The sequence below is a fragment of the Canis lupus genome, chromosome 7 (assembly GCF_003254725.2).
Source record: "Canis lupus dingo isolate Sandy chromosome 7, ASM325472v2, whole genome shotgun sequence".
NCBI classification, from domain to species: Eukaryota; Metazoa; Chordata; class Mammalia; order Carnivora; family Canidae; genus Canis; species Canis lupus.
The window spans coordinates 22,556,188-22,581,660 of record NC_064249.1 but is presented as its reverse complement, the minus strand read 5'-3'; the positions used below and the strand labels follow the sequence as shown (position 1 = coordinate 22,581,660).

General features: G+C 41.9%; 1 protein-coding gene across 3 annotated transcripts in view; it reads left to right on the top strand.

The window, feature by feature from the left end:
- The window catches only part of PAPPA2 (pappalysin 2), a 268,840-nt gene that overhangs the window by 168,739 nt on the left and 74,628 nt on the right, over positions 1–25,473 (top strand). For 2 of the 3 annotated variants that reach the window (XM_025430216.3, XM_035719433.2), the window contains 3 exons: positions 18,584–18,755; positions 22,136–22,313; positions 23,478–23,691. In XM_025430216.3, the coding sequence (XP_025286001.1) occupies positions 18,584–18,755; positions 22,136–22,313; positions 23,478–23,691 (564 nt within the window). The remainder of the gene's footprint in view (positions 1–18,583; positions 18,756–22,135; positions 22,314–23,477; positions 23,692–25,473) is intronic. The other variant, XR_004817712.2, reaches the window with a different exon arrangement.

Below are 25,473 nucleotides of genomic sequence, written 5' to 3'. Positions count from 1 at the left end.
GATGGTCTGTGCTGCAGCTGGAATGGACTCATTCTATGAGTGGTGTAATCAGTTGAGTGGGCCTATAGATAATGGAGCTCATTCCCTCAAGGAGTGAGCTGTCAGGCGATTGGGATCCCAGTCACAAAAACTTCTAGAAAGTGCTTCATTACCAAATAGGAGCTCTGATACCACCATTCCCAAACTAGGTATACCAGAAACCCAGCTTTGATTAGGGATTAGGAATAGACAGTGGCATATAGTTCATCAGTTATCTTTGCTGTATAGCAAACTATAGCAAAATTTAGTGGCTTATCACAGTTTCTATGAGTGAGGAATTTGGATGCAACTTAGCTGGGTACTTCTGGCCGAGATTGCCATTGAGCTGTTGGCCAAAGCTACAGTAACCTTAGGCTCAAGTGGAGCTGGAAATTTCACTTCCAAGCTCACCCCTGTGGTGATTGGCAGGCCTCAAAAGATCTGCATCCGGGCTCACTCACATAGGTACTAGCAATAGGCATGCTCACATAGGCATGGCTCAGTTCCTTACCACATGGGCTTCTCCATAGGCTGCCTGAGCATCATAGCATACAGCAGCTAATGATCCAAGAGAGAAAATGAGACAGAGAGGGTGAATACATAGGAGACCACCCAAAAGCTGCAGTCTTTTTATAACATAATATTGGAAGTGATAATCCATTACTTCTGGCATATTCTTTTCATTAGATATGAGTCAATAAGTCCAGCCTATACTCAAGGGGAAGGGTTTGCATCAGGGCGTGAATCACCAGGAGCCATGTTAGAGGCCATCTACCATATAGTAATAATGGTTTATGTTAATTGAATACTCATTGTGTGCCAGGTATTGCTAGAATGAGAAAAGCAATAATGGATGGAATCTGGATGTTGGACATTGTAACATTAGTTCATCTGCAACTCTTAAGTATTCTTATTGAGCCAACATCTTCAAATATTAACACAGGAATGCAGATTATTAAAATAACATTGTTTACTAGAATTATTGCCCCTCTCTCTCCTATGGTTTTTCAAATTATTTTCTCTACTGGCTCTACCTCTGGCTTCAAGACATACAGAATCTTTCAGGTCCCTGAGACATGTGTTCTTGATGAGCTTCATGTCTTTGCACATTATGTTCCTACTTTCTTGAATGCCTTCCAGCCCTTCTTCACTTCAACTCACACTGCACCATCAGGATTCACCTTCTTCTGTGAAATCTTGGCAAACTCCTTGCCTATTTCCATAGGGCATTGTACATAACCCACACTCTGCAGAAACAGCTATCACACTGGGTGGTAACTATTTGTTTACCTGTTGCTCTTTTCCACTAAACTCTGAGCTCTGTCTAGTGGAAATTCCATGCAGCATCTTTCAGTATCTAGCAGAGGGCCTGACACATAGTAGGTGTCAGAAACCCTGTTGAATGATTGTAACAGACCTTCTCTCTAAATGCTGTATGGAACAGAACTGAACAAGAAAGTCAGAAAATGGAGAAAGTTATAGCTTCTCTGGACCTGAGGGATAAGAACTCCCCTCCCCGTCACAGCTGTGAAGTTCTGACAAAAACGTTGATTAATTGTGATCACTGCTGCTCGTTCACTTATTTTCACTTGGCACTATGGGAAAAACAAGTTTTATATGCATGCATGCAAACCAGTAGAAATAGGATATGATTCTCCAGTTTACACAGAGTGTATCTGGAATGCACAAGCATTTCCAAACCACATGTGACTGACAGGAGCCATGCAAATTGGCTTCCCTTCTCAGCCAGCAAGTTAGTGCATTATAGTAAATTTTGATACACAGGGAACCTAATAGATTTCATATATTTTCTTTCTGAACATATTTAAAATCTGAATCCTTGTGTACTCTCAAAAATAGGAGTTTTTTTTAATATCTTTATATCAATCCCAGTTGTAGATATGGATAGATCTTAATATGAAACCCTCACATTCTGGGCATAGTGAGAGGGATTCCTGGCTGCCTCATTCTTACTCCTTGTGACCTGAATTCCATTAATACTGAAATGGGCAAGGGAAAGCTGACAGATGCCTGGAAGTAGAGGATGTATTATCCATTTTTCTATTTAACCATTAATGACCAATGCCCTGTCCCGCCTACAACTCTGCATCTTTAAACCAGCCCAACCGGCCCATAGAATCTCAGGACAATAAACCTGTCTGGCAATCCAGTGATGTTTATGATCCTTACCTTGGACCCTCTAGCTTTGATCCCTCTCTCCATCTTGTTTATCGTTCTGCTATGACGGTTACCAGTTTATGACCCCTTGGGTTTAGTCTACTAAAAATGAACCATTAGTCTTGAAAACTGAGTTAGTGTTCCTGGTTTAGGCCACTGGTGCTCAATTAAAGCTCAGTACCCTCCTACTCTCTGGCCGTTTCTAGCTTTGGCCATTTTAGAGAAAGGTCCTGCATCACTGTCACAGCATCCCGTGAGTTGGAGAATCAGGCAGACACCCAACCATACCAGGATTGTGTTGATGGCTTGGGGAAGTGGGAACCACTTTTGTGATTAATACAATGGGATTTTGAGTGTGTCAGAGATATAATCCAAGCACTAATAGTATTTTGCCTAAATTAGTGAATTAGCTTCCAGATAATCAGAACTGATTTAATCAGAACTCTTATTATCTACTTTGGAACTTCATACAATCAGGTCTAGAAGAATTTACTAAGGGGCAAGAATGATGGGCATGTGGTTTCTGCTACAACAGAATTTTGTTCTTCTAGTTACATGATCATAATCTAATGGAAACATTGATTGTGACTTCCCTGCCTCTACCGGATGATAGATGCATCAGATCCCCCAGCACTGAATCTTCTGAAGATGAACATCGTCTCCTTCTCCAGGGCATGGGCTGATTACAGTGGTTGAAACTCCTGACCACTCCTTTCTTTACAACATTTGCACTTCGTGTCTTATTGATTTTTCCATCTACTTTCTCTATAAAAGGTTGCAGTGCAATCTCCCAAACAACTGCGTCCTTAACTTTTCCTTGTATTTCAAACAGTTCTGGCTTTTTATAATTTGATGTTACAGAATTAGGTGCGTAACTGCTTGTGACTCTTTTATCTTCATTAGGATCATACCTTGTGCCAGCCCGTTTGCTCCATTAAATGCTTTTGGCTTTGTATTCTACTTTGTCTGGAATTTAAATTTCCATCTCTGCTTTCCTTTTGTTTGTATTTATTTGGTAAATACTTGCCTTTCATTTATTTTTAACATTTCGCTATCTTCGTTGCCAATGAGCCCAGGGCATATTGCTACATGGCACTGTTTATTCTGAAAATTTATTTCATGATCCTCAAGCCTCTGGTATCTTTAGGACACTGTAGTATTTTTACCTTTGGGACGTTTATCTTCTAGGATTCCATGGCCTTTGCCAGTGGTTTTCCCTCAACCCTCACTCTCACCCCACCAGACCAAGACCTTTATACTTCCTGACCTGAAGTCTTGCAGGCAGTAAAGAAAAGGTGGTACTGATGAGGACTAAAGGATAAAAAACAGATCTGTGACCCTTGAAAAGCTGCGCTGAGTTTGCTGGTCCCGAGTGAAGCCAGAGAATGAAGAAAAAATGACCCCTCTCCCTCTCTTCTTTCAGTATGGCTTTATTCCTTATTTGCTTTTTTTTCCAGAAAAAAAAAAAATGCATGCTCTGGCTTCCCATGATGTTTCTCAATTCAACTCCAATACATTTTGAAATCAGGAGGAAATCCTCACAGATTCCAGCTCTCTGTCTTGGTTTTTGATATTGATAAGAGTTTTCATATTTCTTCTGTATCATTGGAATTTAAGTGGGAAGCAGGGAAGCATTACCTCATAGCATTCTTGTGAGATTAACGGAAAAGCATCCACATGGAGTCCGTAGCACACTCTAGCACCCTGCAGGAGCCCCGCCCATGGCAGCTTTCATACCATTCCTCATCTTTGTTTTTCTCCATTTCTCCTTTCACAAGGTATGTCACTTATCAGTTTCTTGCTTCTCAGCTCTGCATCCACTCCCAGCATGTGAATGTGTAATACTAGAACAGGATTTTATTAATATACAGCCTTTGCTTGCTGACACAATGTTCAGTTTTGTCAGTGGAGGGTTATGGAGGGATAAAGGCTTCTCTTCTTGGCTTCAGGGTGCTTTTTTCTCTTCCGCTGCTGTGACATAGTCAGTAGCAATGTAGACAACAGAGTCCATTAAGTCTGGCAGCCGCTTGGGTTCCCAGGGTACCTCTTTCCAGTTGGCTGTGCATTACCATCTACCAAAGGTGACGCTTATTTTTCCCACTGCAGGTGGTAGATTGCCAGCATCCAGTTTCCCACTGACAAGGACCTCCACATTGTACTTAAGCTTGAGAGTGCAAACAAACTGACCCCCAAATCCTACCTCTATGAATCTGTCTCCTGGTACCACTTACATTTCCACTCTATGCCAGTCAAGGTCCAGTCAGGACATTGTAATTAGAATAGGGAGAGTTTAATATAAATAACTATTAAACTACTTAGGGGAACTACAAAGGATTAACTACTTTGAGGTAAAGAGAACCCTAGTGAATAGAAGAATGCTGGATAAAGGGAGCAATCATTCCATTTAGAGGTGAGGGAAGAGTATCAGAGGAAGGAACTGACGTGGAAGTCTCCCTACTGAAGGCTGTAATTTGGATCTCATTAGAGTAGGTTCAGCGATGGCACCCTGGATGGCACAGAAGTTTGTGGAGGTTTTACAGGCTGGGGCCAGCAATCAGGGCACTACCTCCTGGGGTACTGACCAAAGCTTATTAGGAAGCTGCGTGCTTAGCCACTGCTGGACTTCTAGAAAGCTGCCATTGGGGTGCTGCTGACACTTTTTGGGAGGTCACCTGCTGAGCGCTGGTGAAACTCTCTGGAAAATCACTGGGGCACCTTTGGGATTTGCTGGAGAGCCAGCTGGTGGAACTCGCTGAAATGTGTATGGTGTCACTTACCCCTTATGGGGTAAGCACCACTGGACAGAAGCTCTGTCAGATGTCAAGTGCTGTAGAAGCCAGGAGAAGAAAGAAAGCACATGAGAATCAGGAAGAGATGCCTCCTCTTCCTGGAAGTCTCTCCAGTTATGTCTACTAAGAAAACATGACATCACACTAACTGGCAAAAGAACAATATTTACATGGTGTATCTCTAGGATCACAAAGTGACAGGAAAGATCTTGTCAAAGAATCCAGAAGAAATCCCTTTTTGCTTTTTTGCCTTTTATGTTCCAGTTAAGATTTCCTTTAAGTTCCTGGCTTTAATCCTCAGACCGCTTTTCAGTACAACTTCTAAATAGTTTTGACCTAACTAGAAATGCATATTTTCTTTTTTTAATATTTTGAACTTGTTTTAAGTCCAAGGCAAACATGAAGTATAAATACCTCATTAACTTATTCAGTATAAATACACATTCTGATTGAGATGGAAAACAAGTAATAGATATTCATAAATATAAAATTATAGTGGGTTCTGAGGTTTACCTTAAACTATAGTTTATCAATGCCAAGTATTCAAATCTAAAATTGAATGGGATATTAATCATTTCAAATGAATATCCATTAGAAACCTAAGTTCTTTCTTCTCTCTCTTGTTCTCACTCCCATTCTTTCTCATTAACTATATATAGTCATGCTTTGATACTTTTTTCATTGAGGATAATTGAGTAGATTCATGTAACAGGTCTAATACAATGGATATGTGTGTGAGAGTGTGAGTATATACGCCTTGTGTATGCTTTGCTGTATTTTGCTTCAAGTAAAAGAAAGGTTTTGAAAGGTTTAATGTAAATTGATTTGTAAAACCAATTATTATATATGGGGTGTGTGTGTGTGTGTGTGCGTGCGTGCATGAGTGTGCATGCATGTATATCTGTGTATAGAAAGGGATGGACTATTCATCATTCAAAAATATTTAGTAAGTGCCTACAATATGCCAGGAATCATTCTTTAGTTAAGGAAACTGGGACTCAGAGTGTACAAATTCACATTATTTGAGATTAGCAAAACTAAGACTAGAATCCAAGAAATTTGTTTTTAGTAAAGTTCCATTATAAGAATGGAAACTGTTTCAGAAATATACTCATGTCTACTACCATCCAAGAAACCCTGCTGCCCTCCCTCAAACTTTATTTGGGAAAAAGCGTAACAGAAGAACAATGATTCTAAGAGAAGGTCTTCTCGTAGAAGTTCCCTTGTCTTGGTAGGTGGATTATCTAAGCAATTCTCTTACCAGAGAATATCCCCTCCAATTTCCATTATCCAGTTATACCATATCCATTTTAGCAATGATCCATATCCATCCATGTTCTATTCCCAAGTCCATTCTCCCTTATTTCAAGCCTGAGTCATGCTCAGAGTGACCTTCTCCATGGATCAACTGTAATTATTATTCATTAGAGTGAAATTTAATCAGTAATATCAGCTTGTTTCTTGGAAAATCATAAAATTATATAAAAATCTAAAAATAAAAACGTGACTATTTAAAGAATTTCTATTCTGATTCTTTTCATAATGTTGGATAATTGAGAGTTAATTGTTTTAGCAATTTTGTTCTAGTAATGTGGTTGTGTGTGTGTGTGTTCACTTTATGTAAGGCAGTCTTGGAAAAGGTTAATGTGTAATGAATTATGTAACTACATTTTATTTTATTTTTTAAAAGATTTTATTTATTCATGAGAGACACACAGAGAGAGGCAGAGACAAAAAGGCAGAGGGAGAAGCAGGCTCCCTGCAGAAAGCCTTATGGGGGACTCCATCCCAGGACCCTGGGATCATGACCTGAGCCAAAGGCAGACGTTCAACTACTGAGCCACTCAGGTGCCCTAAATAACTACATTCTAAAATGATTTAGCTTTTTAAACAATTGTGGCATTCAAAAGGGTTTTATTTTTTAAGTAGAAAATAAATGTTTTGTAAAAAGCAGTGTCATCCCTAGATTTTCTCCTTTCTATCCTCTTCTCTTTTCTGCATTAATTTGCATTTTCTGTTTACTTAAAGCAAACTAAGCCTGCATACATAAAGTCTGAGTCAAGAAAACATAACGAACACACACATTGTGCTCCTGTATGACTCTGTATTCAAAGACACAGCTCTTAGAATTTACCTTTTGCATTAAAAACATTTACTTTTAGGCTGTTATTGTGGTTATCAGCTGAAGTTCAGCCTCTGACTCTCATATACTTAACATAGAAATGTATTTACTTAATTAACATATTTTCCATGTTTTGTCAATCATGCTTGTGTAAAGACCAGAATCAGGTCATTTTCAAATGGAGTAATCAAAGAATACTGTGTATCTGGTTTGGTTGGGAATGCTTCAGGATGCAGTGACACCTTCAAATTTAGGGACATGTGTACTACTTCAGTCAACTGTTGTCTCCAGGCAGCCTCTATTCTTCAGATTCTGTTTCCTGAAGCAGGGACTACAGAACTAAATAATCCAGGGAGAAAAATCATAGCTATCACGAAAAAACTCATGGTTTCCTGTTTGCAATTTATGAACTTTGGTAGCATGCTGGGCTAATGCTATATCTCAGGCTGAATTACCCTAGCTGTCTCATCTCTTTTGACCCCCTCCTTTCAGTGGCACCCCTGTGCTGTGATAAAAAGATGTCTTTAGCCTTAGAAAGTTCTTCTTGGAAAGGTGGATCTCTTGACCAAAAAGATAGAGCTGGCATCAGTGAGTCAAATACAGAAGATTTTTGGGCCACTGTCCATAGTTTTTAGAGAATTCACCGTAGACACGAAATTTTGGTTGGGTGTGGAGGGATGTAGTAGAAAGGAGAACAGCGTTTCCATTGAAAAGCTTTTATGATTTGAAAATCTCCAGAGAATTTCTGGAAGAAAATGGCTGTGTTTTCCATTTGGGAGATGTTGAGACTCGGGTGTCAAAATATTTCTTGGTTATACTGTAGATTTGGGGCAGAGCTGGGGCTAGATTATAAGGTCTCCAAAGATCAGTCCAGGGGCCTGCAGCCAGAGCACAGCTCAGGGCCTTGGCATTCCATCCCCACTGTAATCAGTTTGTGAGCCTGCTCTTGGTAATAGGATCATTCCATCTCTATTATCCATCATTCTGCTTCATGCTTCATTATTCCCTGGAACCCTCATTGCTGCTGCTTTACCAATTCCTATTGTGCTTCAATTATTTGGAGCTCAGATTTGAAACGCCAACCCTTTCCCTTCCTTCTCTGCCTGGATTGGGCCTCTAGACTGTGCCAGGCCTCTCCTTTCCCTGCTTATTTCTATGTACAGCCATTCACATCACCTCCCTTTTGATAGCCTCACAAAGTGAAGTGTTCCTTCCTTTCTTTCTCTAGGGGCTACAGGTTAAAGCATGTGTTTTGGCTCCTCTTCTTTTGTTTTTAGCAGAGGGTTTGCTTTTAATATTGATGGGAAGTGTTCTCTTTTGCTGGGAAAGGCACTCTAGAAATGAAATATGTATTGCATTTCTACTCATTTGATTATCTTCTTCCCCAAAGCAGCCTAGCAAATTAACATTGAATCTGTTTTTGTTTCTTAAGCAAAGAAAGAATTATAGCTGCTCAATTGTTCCCTAACTTCCGTTTCCCAGAATGATTTGTCCATAAAATAAGAGGGAAGGAGGAGAATCACTGGAGAGGATTCTGATTCTTCTGGCCAATGACGGATGGCCTGGTGAACAACAGGTCTGCTTTGGGAGGCATAATTAGCTGTTTGAGTTGGTTCAACAATTTCTTAAGAACTCAAGGGGTTATAGAAGAAAAATTAAAAGGTCACAGACTTGGTCTCATTGAGGGGTTTATTGGTGCATCGCTAGACTATTCTAGAAATAGCCTTTATTAAAATATTACCTTGTCTGAGATGATTTTTAGTGGGATGCATTCTGAGAACTGTTTAGGTGGTGCATTTTGGTCAAAAGCTAGGAATAGAACACAAACAACTTATGAAGACTGGGAGTTGGAGTCTCCCTCTAAGGAATAGGCTAGTTTCAAAGCAAGAGCTTTGAAATAAGGACTCCTCTATGTCTTATCATGGTGTCTGAAATTCACCATTAGGAATTATTTTCTTCAAGTCTTGGCTATCTCAAAGGGTCTCTTTAAAATAGTAAATAACTAATAGAAGTAGAAATGTCATAAGTTGTTATCAACACTTTATAGCAAAACTGTTGTCTTATGGACCTTGACAATTCAAAAATAGACCAGGGCCCCACTAAGTCAACCTAGTAGCGGCATCTGGAAGTTTAGGGGAGTACCAGAAACAGAAAAAGTGGTACTGAAAAGGGAGATGAGTTTAAAATGTCACCTGCTTCTCAATTTTGCTCAGGGTTGGCCCTGTCCTTATGGTCTGTATTCATAGCAGCTGGTAGAGCTAGCACAGAAAATAAAAACAAACCAATATTTCCAGGATTCTGTCATTTTGCCAGCCTGCCTAGTAGACAGACACTGTTGACGGATTTGACCATAAGTTCTGGTTGGAATGACTCTCAGGCCCTGTCTGGTTCTATGTAGCCATAACCGTGGAGGCAGAGGAAGTCTGGGGATTGAAGTGGCAGGAAGCCCGATGTCCAGACCCCTGTCTCCTGCTGTTGGCTACATCATCAGTCTCACCACATTTCAGGACAGTCCCCCCCCTCCCTTCTTTGGACCTTCATTTCTCCATAAGCAAATGAGCCATGGACGTTGCAAGGCTTGGGACAGCTGGTGGAACAAAAGAACAGAAGGGAGGAATATTCCAAATCTGATGTCAACCAAGGACTGACAAATCCCCGGATTATGAGATTATGGGAACAATGGGAAGCTTCTGTTGGGGAGTCCCAAAACTTTAGGGGGAAAAGAAGCCGATGGGGAGAGGGAGATTCCCAAAGGGGCCCAGCATGTGTTTTATGTTCTACTTCTGCAACATTGTGATATTTGGTCTTGGTCCGTTGTTCTTGGCTCACAGCTCCCAAAACCTTGGAATTTCCTAAGTGTTGAGAGTGATAAAGGTATCTTTTGTTATGTGAATGAGGTGACTTTTGGAAAGTACTTAAGGATGAGACTGATTGTCAGTAGAGCCAAACACGTGATTAGAAGGTTAGAAGTTTGAGTCCTACCCCTTGACCTTCAGGGAGCAGGGAGGGGCCGAAGGTTGAATCAGTCAATCAAGCCTATGTACTGAAGCTTCCATAAAAATCCAAAAGGCTGTGTTCACACATAGAGATTGGGGACGGTGGTACATCTGGAGGGGGCATGGAAGCTCTGTGTCCTTTCCCCATGCCTCGCCCTGGGCATCTCTTCCATCCAGCTGTTCCAGAGTTCTACTTATTATTTTATAATAAACTGATAACCAGTAAGTAAAATGTTTCTCTGAGTTCTCTGAGCACCTCTAGCAAATTTATCAAATCTGAGGAAGAGGTCTTGATTTATAGCCAGTCATAAGTATCTGTAACAACTTGGCTTTGTGACTGGTGCCTGAGTTGGAGACAGGCACAGTCTGGTAGAACTGATCTCTTAACCTGTGGAAACTGGTGCATTCTCTGGACACACAGTGTCAGGACTGAGTTAAATTCTCAGACACCCTGCTAGTGTCCAAGAATTGCTTGGTTATAAGTGTGGGAAACCACATCCTCCCACACACATATATTGGAACTGGATTCAGAACACCTATTTAACTTCTGTGTGTCAGTTTAAGACTCATTGAAGTCTTGGCTTGCAAATCCTCAAGACCTGAGTTTACACAGCTTCTGAATCGCCACAGAGAAGTCATGCTACCACTTCCTCCTGCCCTGTAGGAACTGTTCTAGGAATGACACAGATAGAAACTCATACTCACTAAACTTCATTCACAGGACTGTACTGTTCCTTCACTTAACTACATGCATTTCACAATTCTTCAGGCTGGGCCAATGAATGTGGCTAGGGAAGTGTCACTCCCAGATTAATAGTTTAATTGGTATCTGGGATGAATAGTAAGTAGGACAGTGGTCAACAGTACAATCATTTGAGGTCTCCAGAGATCACTCCTCATTAGGAAATGCCCCACATGGAGATGGTTACTGCCTTTGCAAACTGGAAAAAAAATATTTTATATGTATATAATTTATGTTTTTACAATTTATGTATATACACACACGTCTATTCTTTTTTTTTTAAGATTTTTTTTTAAAGTAATCTCTACACCCAATGTGGAGCTCAAACTCACAACCCTGAGACCAAGAGTTGCATGCTTTACCAACTAAGCCAGCCAGCACCCCTGTTGTTTCTGATAGGTGATTCTGCTTCCCTGATGCTGTGCTAGGAAGCATATCCCCTGCCAATTAGCCATCAATTATTTTGACTCTTCTTTTGATATTCCACATATTTTATAATCTACATTAAAATCATGGGTTCTGAGACTCAGTGAGGCAGGGATTTTGAAAGGGAGCACTTTTGGCTGTGTGATGTAAATCTGTTTCTCTTTAGAAGGACAGGGGGCATTTGGATGGGACTTCTAGTGTTACAGCCAGGCGTGGTAAAAACTGTGCCCAGAATTAGAAATGAGTGAAGCAAATTACCCAGTACTGGGGCCACCAGAGTCCAGTCCTGAACTTACAAATAGGTCACATTCTAGGAAGAGATGGCCTTATCCCAAGGGGCTGACTTCAGGACAAAACCTTCGATAGAGGGAACCTCTGCTTTCCCAGCATACAGGAATGGAAGAAGTCTGCTTCATGCAATAATTCATCATTTGTCTGTCATGAGGAAAGAAACAGAATTGCTACTGAGATTCCTCTGTTTCTCTCAGATGAGGATCTTCAGAGGAGAAGAACTTGAATGAATTTTCCCTTCCTGGTTGGCCTGATACTTCAGTAAAACCCCTCAAAGTACCAGCATTGTGTTGCCCAAGAAGGCTGATGGAAATATACTTGACATTTAGTCTGGTTCCTGTCCTATGATGCAAAGATGGAGCCAGAGTGAGGAGGAGGTAGAATGAGGAGCCAGAGTAGAGACCGTATCTTTTTGTATTGGTTTAGAGAAACAGCAAAGCTCTCTAAAGATGGATGCTATTAATTATTATTTGGTTTTGCTGTTGGTGGTGGCAAGATTAATGAGAATTCTGTTTCTTCCAGTCCACTCTACATTCTGTACATTCTACTTCCATCTGCTGCCAAATCCAGAGCATACATTCCTTCTTAGCCCACACCCTCTTATTTCAATAAGAATCAATAAAATGCAGTAGGGGAATGGCCAGAAATTTGATCCCCTTACTATTTAACCTTAAAAGAGCTGTTTCTCCAGAAACCACTGGGATTGCTATTTGGTCAATGGTGGCACTTCTTGAATAAATGGATTGCAATATTTTGTTTAACCAAGCAACTGAAAAGTTGGGATATTAAGCAAAAACTTACACTGGGCAAGAAAGATTGTGAGAAACTCTTTCTTGGGTTCTCTGCCACATCCTGCCTATTCATGGGTTTTCTGTACTCCCACCTCAATACCACCATCACCTCATCTAGGAAATTAAATATCATGTTAGAGCTGGAAGGGACCTTTAAGAGAACCTAGTTCAAACCCATCAATTTACAAATTTGCAGACAGAGGGCCAGAGTAGTTAAGACACTTACCTAAGGTCATAGATGTAAGCAGGGACAAGCCAAGACCTGAACCCAGGTCACATTGGCCTTGATTGGCTACTTTCTCTATTACACCATGCTGTTTGTCAAAATGTGTGGTACAGATGCCAGACAGTTTCTTCTAAACTAACCTAGATTCCAGATATCAAATTGTGGTCAGCTTTTTCTGGCTGTTAAGGGAGGGTGGGATGTTGACTTGAGAAAAGTACATGAGCTGATGTCATCCTGATTTTGAGTTTGAGCCAAAGCTTAATTAAATGTTACTTTGTTATTATATTGTAGTCTTAGTGTTCTGGTATATCCCATCATTTCTTTTGGGCTCATTTTCCTTATCTCTAAAATAAGTTTGAGTTGAATTATCTTTAAGGTCCATTTTACTTTTAACAAGCTATGGTTCCGCTAAGATCATTGTTAATGGTCACCCCTATCCCACCCCTTCCCCAGAATTCATGTTCAAGGAAATGTGATCTTTAGCATATAATCTTCCATCAGTCCTCACATGGGAGAAGCAGGGTTTCACTATGGATTCCCTTTTTCTTTTTAAGGTTTTATTTATTTATTTGTTTATTTAGCACATGTGAGTGGGGGTGAGGAGAGGCAGAAGGAGAGAGAGAAAGAATCACAAGCAGACTCCATGCTGAGCATGGAGCCCAGCTCCGGGCTCAATGCAGGGCTCAGTGTGGGGCTTGATCTCATGACCCTGAGATTATGGCCTGCACCAGAATCAAGAGTTGGATGCTCAACTGACTCAGCTACTCAGATGCCCCTTCACTATGAATTCTGATTGCATTTGGGATAGTGTTGTCATCTCCTGAAATTCCTTCAGATAACTCAGACTCTCAGAGGATCCTTGGACCAAAGCTGTGGGGAAGCTGTGGACAGAACACCCAGGACTTCGCGTATTTGTCAGAAACTACCCAGCTTCCCAAATCTAGACCTTGGCTGGGAAGTAGGCCAACTTCCTTCTAGTGGCCTCAAGAAATGGAAGATGGAAAAGAGATGCCTGATGTGGTGTGCCCTGGGAGACAGCTCATGACAAGTTTGTTAGTGGGTTTGTCTGCTTCCTCTGCAGAGAATGATATCTGCTCTCTGGGGTCAGCGTTACCCTGTTCTTCACCAACCACTTTAAGGCAGAGGAAGGCTTTGGGAACTTACCTGTCAGCCTGTCTTCAAATATGGTTGTGGGCTCCTGGCAGTATAGGTTCTCTACATTTGTTAGTCATAATTTAAGAGACCCACGCATAATGAATTTTCTTCAGTTCTCAGTGGTGGGGAGGAAATGGTAATATTGTCAAAGTGTTAAGAATGTCATCTTACCTGTGTTCTGTCTGTGGAGTATCAGAGGTTACTTTCCAGAGTATCTTTTTTGCCTTTACAATTTCTGCTCATTCACTGAGGTCAAGTCATACCCAATGTTAAAACTGTCTCTGAAACAGCCATGAATTTATAATCAGTAATGCATGATTTCATTATTCTCTTTGCAGCTATAGTGAAAGCTCCTTCAGAACAGGAAAAATGTATACTTTTGATCTCTCTTATGACTTCTATGTGATAATATGACTTAATACATTGACATGTAACAACGAGGCAGTAGGGCCAGGTTATCCTTCTGGAATCGACCTTGTTATTTTATAGTCTTGGCCTATGGAATTTATTGACATATATTTCAGATTATACATACCAGACCTTCACGGGTCTGGGTTTTGTTCCTGGCGAACACCAAACATTTTGAAACCTATAAAATCACAGATGCTAAAATTCTAACACAAGCCTTCAAAGTCAAAATCTCCAGGGGGCAAAGCCTGGGTATCTATATTTTTTAAAAGCTGCTTAAGTGAGTTTAATATACAACCATGATTAAGAAAGCCTGCCTCATGAGGGTCATTCTTTTGTGGAACTCTGCCAACAGAGGTTTTCCAAATATAGGTGTCACTTACAGACCCAACCAAAAAAGGACACACATACATCATTATGGTAGGATGGCATTAGGATTGTGCCTGGGTGCCCATGAGCAGGTTATGTACAAGAGGAAGAAAGCCTGGGGTGAACGTAATATTTTGTATAGAGATTCCTCGTTGAAAGCATTTTTTAAAATCCTCCAACATAATGACCTTGGGCAGTGAGGACCAGAAGAGAGAGAGTAGAGGCTTGGCAGAGAATTGGAGAGACAACAAAGCTAGAATTATGGGTAGGTGGCCATCTACAGAGTGTGATTTTTAAGAGCCTGTAGACTTAAAATTCCATCATGAAAAACTTATTCCTTTGGTTTAAAACATTGTCCCTGTAACTCGGATGTGAATCACATCTGACTAGATCCATCATATCTTTACCTGAGAATACATTGTGATGGGGTGTGGGGAAAGATCTGGAAAAAGTGGGTGGAAGGCTGAGGAGCTGTTGCCAAAGGAGGAAACATACTAATCAGCACATCTTGCAGACAGTGGCACCTGGACAAACACTGATAATTTGATTCGCTGTCATTTAAAAGAAAATTGCTTGAAGCTAAGACAGACTATGACATATTTTATATTTCCCTGTGACTGCCTTTCTGAGGTCAGGAGCTTCTGGGCTCTCCCTGGCCTATACTGGGAGCTCCTGAACTGAGAAGAAAACAAGAGAGCAGCCTCATCCCCCTGAGGAGGTGGCCTTGTGGTCTAGGCTGGCCCCAGAGTGAGGGCTCTGAGCCCCAGCCCAAGGATTTTCCTCTGACTCTCACTGTGTGGCCTCCAGCCAGTCTCCAAGCAGCTTCAGTTTCCTTGTATGTCAAACCAAGATAAATACCTAACTTCCCACCTCTCTGGGGCATTGTAAGACCTCACTGCTGCCACTTTCATTACCATTTGTTTAAAGACTATAAGAAGAAAGCTTGTGAGAAGTTTTAAGACTGTTTTTACTATTAACATTATCATTCTGATAAGAGAGCTCCTGCAGCACTGGATAAGAGGAGAATGTTTGGGGAGGGGAAGAGAATGGAGGACATAGGGCACTCAGAAAAGTGAGGTTTGTGTTGGAAGAGAAACACAAATGGGGGGTTGGGGTACAGGAGAGAGAATTCCACAATTGGTACCAGATGCCATCAGAAGCTAATAACCTGACAAACACCGTCCTCATAAAACAAATTCCTTAAAAAGGAAGCAAATGGAAATGTAAGCTAGTGAAGGAATTTGCAGCAGCTGTCCTAAAACCATTTCTCACTTCATAAACAGGTCTGGGTTTGGTGCCTTTTTTTTTTTTTTTTTTTTTTGCCTTGGTCTTATTTCATGCCACTTCCCCCTCTTCCACGCTCCCCTGTCTCACTCTTCCTCCATTGCTGCCAATGCTGGAAGCAGTTCTTTACACCGGTAGCCATAGCAACAGCAATTAATGGAACCCCATCTTGATGGAAGGAGGCTCATTCAGAGTATTTGTTCTGTGTCTTATCTTAGCACGTATTTGTCCTCAATGATGACATGGATTAATTAATTGGATGGAGTGACTGAAAAACAGCACATGCTATTTCACATTAATTTCTTGGCGACAAGCTGACATGAACCAGAACTGTTAATGATTATGTTTTCTAGTACGCTCTGCATAGCATGCTGAAGAAATAATACTTTTTGTGGACATCAAGAAATGCAGTGCCTATGAAACTTAGAATTCTTTAGGCATCATTAATGAGGTGTACTGATCTCATCTCATGAAGGATAGTCAGGTTTCAGATCCCTTATCCAGATAGGTTCAATAAAGACTCAAGAGAGGATTCATTCCCTGTGTTACATACCCAATTATTAGCATTGGATTAGGAGAGTTTGTGTTGACAATTAACAGCCCCTACCCCGCAATTCATATATTCTTCCCTCCACCAGCCTCCATACAATTAACCTGAGGCATTCCATACCATTGAAGGGAATAATCAGAATTCAAAGGAGTAAAAGAGTTTCTTTCATGCTACTCAATTCCAACACCTCTATCCTGTAGCTAAGCATAGATGAAAGAATGAGAATGTCACTGACATATGACTTAAATCCTATGGGTACAAGATAACAGGCAGCAACTTCAGCATATTCAGGTCAAATTCATCCTTTCTAGATTAGTGCTTTTAAAATCAATTCTCAATTATTTCAAGGTGGTATGTGCATATTCAATGACATTTTATTTTTTGCTTTCTTGTATTGTCGTCCAGCTTTTTAATGAAATCACTGACTGCTAGCACAATACTAGTGCAACTAGGGCAAATAATGATGATGAGATTTACAGTCGCCATTTTGGCTAATATTTAGCACCACTGGCAACATCATGAGCAAGAAAATATAAGAAAATATCTCATTGGTCTCCCCCACCAGATTATGATTTCCTTAAGGGCATGATACTTATTGTACCCCCAGTACTCACACCAATGCCCTGCTAAGAGTAAGTGCTCAGTAGATGTTTATTAGTGAATGAATGAGTAGAGCAAGATGGTTGAATCAATGGTTTGATAATATTTTTGTGTTTCAGATTCCCATCTGTCACTTTAGAATTAAATTACCCATTTTAATAGCCATCGACATACTTTGCTGTATAAGCAAATTTAATTCAGCAAACTTGTATTGTGTTTACTACAACAAGCTAAATGGTGAATGTAAAAGTGGGTAAGAGTCTGTATTTGTCTTCAAGAAGTTCATAATCTAATTGGGCGTTTCAGCACTTAGGAGATACTCAGACACTAATTGCCTTATAGATCAAAGGGTGAATAAACTAAAGAAAAGCAGATGCACACATGACTATCATCTAGGATAGAGTAATAGAAATGTTAGAAGGAAAATATTTTTAAAATTTCCTTGGGAGGCTCAAAGGAGGGAAATATCTTGAGGGGCTTCTTAGAGAAGAAAGGCCTTTTAGAAATCTCAACAAATTGAACAAAGATATAGAAATGGGAAAACCAGAAAGAATGGATGGCTAACAGAAAACAAGCACCGAGGGTGGGACTTGGGCCATTTGCAGAGAAGCAGTAGCGGGAATTACCCCTGGAACAATAATAACGCTGCAGGATATGTACTGTTATTATCCTCTTCTTATGGGGGAAGGAGCTGAAACACTGTAGAGTGAGTAACTCAGCCAAATCACACAGGTAGTAAATGGTGGATCCAAGATTCAAAGTCAGACAGCATGGGGCTAGTGCCCTAATTATTCATTTCTATGGTTTTGCCATGGGAAGAGGGTAATACTCTTTTTGCTCTGTTGTATCTTTGTTGTTGTTATGGTCTACACTGAGTCACCTTGAGCCTAGGGAGTTTAACTCTCTCTCCCATTCCTTGATAATTAACCCTAGAGCTCCAGCAGTGGCCCTCCTTTGCTCAGATGATCTCCTGAAAGCATCTAGCTTTACTGTCCAAAACATCAGGCACATGGCAGGGGTTTATTATATGCAAGTTTCCTCTTCTTGTCATGGGCTCAATTTCTGATTAGCCAGTGCTGATTTCCAGTGGTTTGTAGTGCTATGGTGACAGTTGTCAAAAATATTGCCAGACCAACCAGTAGATAAATGTTGCTTTTTCTGCCATCTCAGATACCCAGAGCCTTCAGCCGGGCCCTCTGGGATCAAACAACTAAAAGGTTGGTGCCTGACCCAGTCAGGGCCCCCCAGGATTAACTCTTGACCTGGGTCTGCTCTGATTATTTGGGACCAAAAACTATTGGTTGTTAAACATTTCAAGGATTGCTCTCTGATCCAGCCATTTCTGATGCCATCCAGAGCTCTTGGGACATTCCCCACCTTGTTCTGTCACCATTTTGTTCTGAAAAAGCCGTGGAAAGTCAGTTAACCATTCACTACTTGTTAGCTGGTATCCTTCCTGTTTATTTCATGTCACATGGTTCCAGGTGATACAGAAGGAAGTGATGGATTCAATGTAGGTTTTGGAGAAAAATAATTCTCTTTGGTTTAGGGGCACTTTCCAGAGGAAGATGCCAAGTCCTTGCTGCTGCCTGCTGATCTGGAGTCAGTCTAAGATGCTTTTGTTTCTGTCATCCTCAGCTCTGTCCATCAACCCTGCGGGGAGCAGGGCAGCTGTGTACCATTGCTGCTTGATCATGCGGATATGGTGAACTGTACCTCTGAAGGCCCAGGTCACATGAAGTGTGCTATCACCTGTCAAAGGGGGTTTGCCCTTCAGGCCAGCAGTGGGCAGTACCTGAGGCCGGTGCAGGTGAGTTGGAAACCTGTGATCATCAAGACCAAGCTCCTGGGGAGGGAAGGTACTTATGCTCCTCTCCTGGCTGAATCAGGGAAGGGCAGGTATTTTTAAATCACTTGGAAGGAAAGATGAGGACTCCCACAGGTAAGGAGAGCATAGCTTCACAGAAACACAAGGTATATAAAAGCACATGCAGTTCCCATTAACTAGGGTTAATTAACGGTAGGTAGGGATGCTTCTTCTCCTCCTCCTTTCCCTGTCAGAGATTATGATCCCGCCTTTGGCCTTCAAGATGAGAATGCCACGGTTTAGACTTGTCCACAATTTGTAAGCAAGATGGGTTGTGATTGCCTTGTCTGTGGCTCATGGTTTGACCCCCAGAAGAAGGCTGAAGAAAGAGTCAGATTTTCTTCCCTCTGTTACTTAGGTGGTGCTTCTTTCATGATGCTAGCTTTTGCCTAATTTTCCACATTTCTCCAAGCTACTGCAGCACCAGTACCAGCATTTGGAGGTAGTAGAATATATGAGTTAAGAGCATAGTTCAGGTGACAAACATGGAATGAAATTTTGGCTCCACTCTCTATTAGTTGTATAATTTTAGGTAAAAACAAGCAAAAGAAACTAATCTCCTTAAATGTTCTCCCATATTTGTGAAATAATGAGGACAGAAGTATTTATGTCACTGAATCATAATGTTGACTGATTGGAAATAACTTAAAAGCTTCTAGTAAATGGCACATAGCACTCCGTTGAGCTGCCATTACTATAAGCATGATAGTGTATTCCCAACTAAAACTTCTGTTTTACATCTTTCCTTTAGAGAGCTTTCAATACTCTGTAGAGGACCTTTAAACTTGAAATCAACCATTAGAAAATGTGACCGTAATATGAGACAGAGAAAGAATACATTAGGGAAGAGATAATGGTCCTTGAGGAGAGATCCAGAAAGACGTGGTATGATGAGGAAAGAATGTATGCATGCCTTATGGTCAGGTATCAGTGGTGCAAGAGATTGGAATCTTGCGTTTTGTACTAACTGACTACTTAGCAAGTTATAGATTCATGAAAACATTTCACTTGCTTAGAGATGGTCTGAACTTAAAGACACAATTGTTGGTTTCAGGTGGTTTAGGTTCTGCATAGAGAGAAACTGTTTTGATATACCTGGAGACACCAACTCCTTGGTCTGTGATACTTTGATCAGAAAGGCAGAGTTCTTGTCACCTATCCTTCACCCAGCTTAACTCACATTAGAAAAAGAGTTAGGAAGAATGAAAAAAAAAAAAAAATAGGGACTGAATACATTTGTGTGATAGGTAAAGAGAGGAAGGGAAGAAAAGACAGTGTTTGCAGTGCATTAAAATTAGGAGCACAGTCAAGACAAAATGGACAATACTTAATGAAGCCAGGAGAAAAATCAGGCAATATATGCAGAGCTGGAGACAGATTGTGGAGGCGATCGTTGTGGTTTGAGGCAGACTTCTACACTGTGATAAGTGTGTAAGGGCAGTCTGGGTTGAGAAGAGGAAGGTGCGAGCTCACCCTTTGCCAACCATCTGGTGGAGTTAGCAAACACAGCTCTCCAGTGGACTGCTTCTGTCACCCCAAGCTGGCCCCAATGAGGAAATTATACAATCCCGGCTCATGATCACAAGACAGTGGGGATATTTGCTTTTTGTTGACACAAGAACTGAAACTAAACAGAAAAATGTGTCTGGCTTTGACTTGGGTCCTTCTGGCAGACAACAGGGAAACATTGGGAAGAGGGAGGAGTGGCTGGCCAGGAGTGGGTGTCAGGGGTGACAGGTGCTTTCACCAGTCATTTTACCTTTGGCTTCACTGCCACTGTGGTCTCATGGTGGGATGGCTGCTGAGCCTCAGAATCTCCCTGCACCCTTTTTGACCTGTGGTAACACACTGGCTGGACTGATGGCTGTGCTCTTTCCCTAAGAACCTGTGAGCTTCCAGGTCTCTCCCTTTCTTTCTCCCTCCCTCTGGACACTTTCTTCCCCCCTTCCCATCTGCTGCTGGGAAGTCCTGCTCATCCTTCACAGGCCGGGTCTGGTGCCACTTTTTCTGTGAACCACCCTGCAGACTCTTGCCTCCTGCTTGTGGAAGGGCAGCTCCTCAGCTAGCCCCTGCCCTGCTGTCTCACAAAGCAAGCGCCGAGATACGACATTGCTATCTCTTGCTACATTTTTATATTTTCTTTCTTCTTGGTCCTCATTTCTTACTTCTTTCCTTTGATCATTTCCATTCTTTGTATTGTATTCTTGCAAATCATTACAGAAAGGAGTAGGCTGTGATAAATAACAATACAGTTCTGCATTTTCCTTCTTTATTTCCTCTCCCCCTCTTCCTCCTCCCTCTTTCTCCTTTCCATTCTTCTCCCTTCAGTTTTCTGAGCCATCATTTCCACCTGTGATTTGTTCTGCTGGTAGATGGCTAGCTCCTTGAGGGTGTGTTGTTTCTCCAAACCTAGACAGAACCTGGCTCTCCTGGGTGCTCGATAAATGTCTCTTTGTTTATTTAGTGATGAGGAAAGTAGGGCTACTCCACAAAAATGCCAGGCTCAGGGAAATGTCTAGAATCTCACCAATTTAACCATGCAATTTGGAAGGTGCCTTGTATGCATTAATTCTCAGCTGCTCTTAGGTACCATGCACCATTCTCAGTGGAGGTAATTATGTTTAATAGTGTTATCAGTTGGTTTATCATCAGGGTCCCAGCAGGAAACAGATAACATGCTCCAAAGTGGGCAGTTTGAGAAAATTTGATACAGGGACTGCTTGTGAAGGTGGAAGCAGGATACAGGGAAATTACAAGGAGATGGCACAGAATCCCAGGGTCAAGGGGTGACATCACCCACAGGCCTGAAGAGTTGACTGCAGGGAGCAGTTAGCAGAACCCACAGGGAGAGAGTACAGGAGAAGGTGGAAAGGACAGCCAAAGGATGAAGCCAACCAGCAGTAGCCTCCTGTGGAAGGAGTAAGAAGAATAAGTACCCTGACTGCCCTTTCCCTCCTGGCTTGGCAATCTCCAGCCAGTGTGCCCTGGGTCCTGGATCCAAGCACAACCCCACAGAGGCATAGTGCATGGTGGGGAAAGGCATAGAATGGATCTAGGAGCACATGGGAGGCAGCCAAGAGTGGCCTGGAGGAGTGTCTCCCATTTCCTGATTCTCCTACACCAACAGGGGCGGTCAGCAGCAGCCTGCCCGGATGTTATGAGACCGTATATCAAGCCAATAGGGCATCAGGAGGCAGCAAGACAAAATCAAAACCTGTTTTGAAGATTTGTACAAATAATCACCAGGACTCTTCCAAAGCCTGGAATCTGCTTATCAAAGCCTTTTCATGTGACCTTGATGGAGGAAAATTCTCTGTTTCTAGACGGAAATCCTACTCACGTGTTCCTCTGGGCACTGGGACCGGGCTGTGAGCTGCATGCCCCTTGATTGTGGTGTTCCTGACCCATCTTTGGTGAACCATGCGACCTTCTCCTGCTCAGAGGGAACAGACTTTCTGAAACGCTGTTCAATCTCCTGTATCCCACCAGCCAAGCTTCAAGGTATTGTCAGCCAACCAGGAACTGAATGCAAAGCTCTCCTCAGCCCCTCTCTCTTTGGGGTACTTTAGGGATCTTTTCTTTACCCTAGTACTCTTCCCATTTGCTGTGCTGTGCCACCCTCTTCTGATAACATCACCAAAGTCCAAAAGGGTGCCGCCATTCTTTGTGCCAATGACATACATGCAAGGAGATACTTAGACTTCCCTGTTTTTGATTGTACGTCCTCTGGAATCCAGCAGCCTAACCTAACAGTTGCCTGATCATATTAATAATCAAGAAGCATTTTATCATGCACATTTTAAAAGGTGCTTTTAGTTCTGTTTTATAGATGGGAACAGTTATGTGAGTTGTCACTGGCTATACTGCTAGTAAGAGATGAAAATAGGGTAGAGCCTGCTCTGACCCCACACCTTGCCTTTCGCCTCTCCTCAGACTTTGGTGGGACTGTCAGTGACTCCGGAGGCTTGATACAAATGCAGCTTCCTGAGCCTAATGCTGACAGAGCCTGATTTAGTGGGGCTGAGGTGGGTTGGTGATGCAACTGGGGGACGTCCACGGACTGTGTTTGGAGGAACCATGAATAACACTGAGGCATATAGTGCGGTGTTTGAGTACAGAACTCCACATCACAACTGCCCAAGCTCAAACCCTGCATCTGCCCCTCAATAGCTCAGGCAGGTGCCTTGAACTCAATTTCCCCACCTGCAAAATAAGAGATAACGATGGAATCTCTTGCAGTGACTTGCTTGAGATGTGAAGTTTACACCAGTATTGTAAAATGCTTTGAACAGTGCCTGGCACATAAAAAGCACCATAAATGGGTTATCTATCATTATTACTATGCTTTCCATGACACTCTCACAACTATATTTTTATTATTTGTAGTTGGGAAGTGAAATAATGACTTTTTTGGTAGCCGATCTTTTATTCTGGTCAGGGACTAATTTATCTGACCCCAGTTCTATGTAAGACATCACAGTGGGTACTCAGTGGGTAGAAAGAGACAGGATGAGCACTGGACCTGAGATGTCAGAGAAGCTACTCAACAAAGAATCGTGTGACTTCCTGAGAATGCTGGCAGCTTGACAGGTTTTTGTCCTTTTTGGCTATTAAGTTGATTTCTGGACTCTGCTCTGAGCATCCGTGCTTTTTTCCTGGGGTCAGGACGGAACCCATGGCTGACCTGTCTGGAAGATGGGCTCTGGTCTCTCCCGGAAGCCTACTGCAAGTTGGAGTGTGACGCTCCCCCTGTTATCCCGAATGCTGGCTTGCTTGTGCCTCACTGCCTCCAGGGCAACCACGACGTGGGCTCCGTGTGCAGATATGAATGCAAACCAGGCTACTACGCAGTGCCGAGTGCAGAGAATAAAGTCAGGAGGTGAGCAGGCTTGTTCTTGGATTTTTGCACTTCTCTCTACCCTTATACTCTCATTTCTAAATCTCAGACTGTTACTTTGGAAATAATATTAAGACCTTCTGGGTTGTCCACCACTTGTTGTCTTGGTTTGTTTTTCTATATAATCTCTCTTCACCTGCATGGGTATATTCCCTAGTCATGAGGGCAGGTTGACCAGGTGTGCTTTCTGGAAAGATTCTCCTGCCCATGGGAGATTCCAGGCCTAACCTAGGGGATTTTCAAAGAATCCCTGCTCTAATTATTGTTGTCCTTGAACGTCTGTGTTGGAAGCTTCTCAGGGTATTGTCATGGGCGGAATATCCTCATCAGGACAGTTGGGAACTTAACAATTGTGGCTCTGGGAGAGACAGCCTAGGCTGGTCCCCAATCCAGCCATTTATTGCCTGTGTGATGCTGGGAAGGTTTCTTTCTCTGCCTCAGTCTTCTTATCTGTAGAACAACGATAATAATAATATCTATCTGATAGGGCTGGTGTGGGGACTAAATACATTAATGAATTAATACAATATAAGGTTTGGTCAATTTATTTTTAACACATAAAACATATTAGCCATTAACATTATGGTAGTTTCTCTGCTTTCTCCCTCCTGGACTTTCTGTGTGCACACTCCTGGACCCAGAAGCCAGGAGTGCCTTTCTTCTGATCAGAAAGAATAAAAGCTTTGCAGGATCATTTAAGAGAAAAGGCTTTGAAGAGAGTCATGCTGGGCTCCAAATCTCAGCCATCTCCCCTTTTTATCAGCTGAGTAACCTCAGGCAAGTTACTTAACATTTTGGGTCTCAGTCTCCTTTGTAAGTTGAGGATAATGCCCACATCAGAGTGTTGAACTGAAGATGAAATGAGATAATGCACATCCAACCCAGTGCCTGCCTTGTGCCAATTGCTCAATAAATGATTTCAGAAAAAGAAATTTTCTGAACGAACAAAAAGCTTTCAGGAAAAGAAATTCCTTGTACTCAGTAAATAGTAGCTATTCTTTCCCTATAGTAAATTATGTCAGTGTAGGAGAAAATCCAGTTCATTTCTTACCCAGGACTTAATTAAAAGCCTGACCATTGTAGGTTGTTTTTTTTAAAAGCTGGTTTTTGTTTTTGTTTTTTGAACTAACAAGACCTTAGCTATGCTGAGACATACAAGCTTTGCTTATAAGCGAGAATTCTCTAAGGGGACAGAAGAATATCAGCACACTTGCCCTCTGGCTTGTATTTGCCCTTCACCCCACCATCTTACTAGGAGTAGATGGAGTCTGACTTTGCCCAGAGCCTTCCACTCCAGAGGAAGCACAGGCTTCTATGTGGGAGGGGGGAGCAAGTTGGACGAGGGCCAGGCTGATGAGAATATGAATAATACTGATGAAATATTCATAAGAGGCATCACTCTGGTTCAGTGGACTCTAGCAGGTATAGTCAACAGTTTTTGACAACTGAAAACACATTTGCATGTGATTTTCATAGGGTCTAGATCTATTTGCATAGGCATGCATTGACAGGCAGTGAGGACCCAGGCCATCTTAAGTGCGAATCATAGCATAGCTCCTCTGAAGGCGGCTGTTTTCTGGCTTTTTCCCTCTCATTTCTTGCCTCCCTTTACACAGACCTGCAGCTGACTCAGGTGTCTGCAGAGCGGTGCAGAGAATAATTGAGGGGGGAGAGAAAAGTCTCAGGAACCCGAAGAATTAAGGGTGGAAGGATTATTTCTAGCTCCCTTGGCCCATGACTGAACTCTGTGTTGCGAATGAGGCA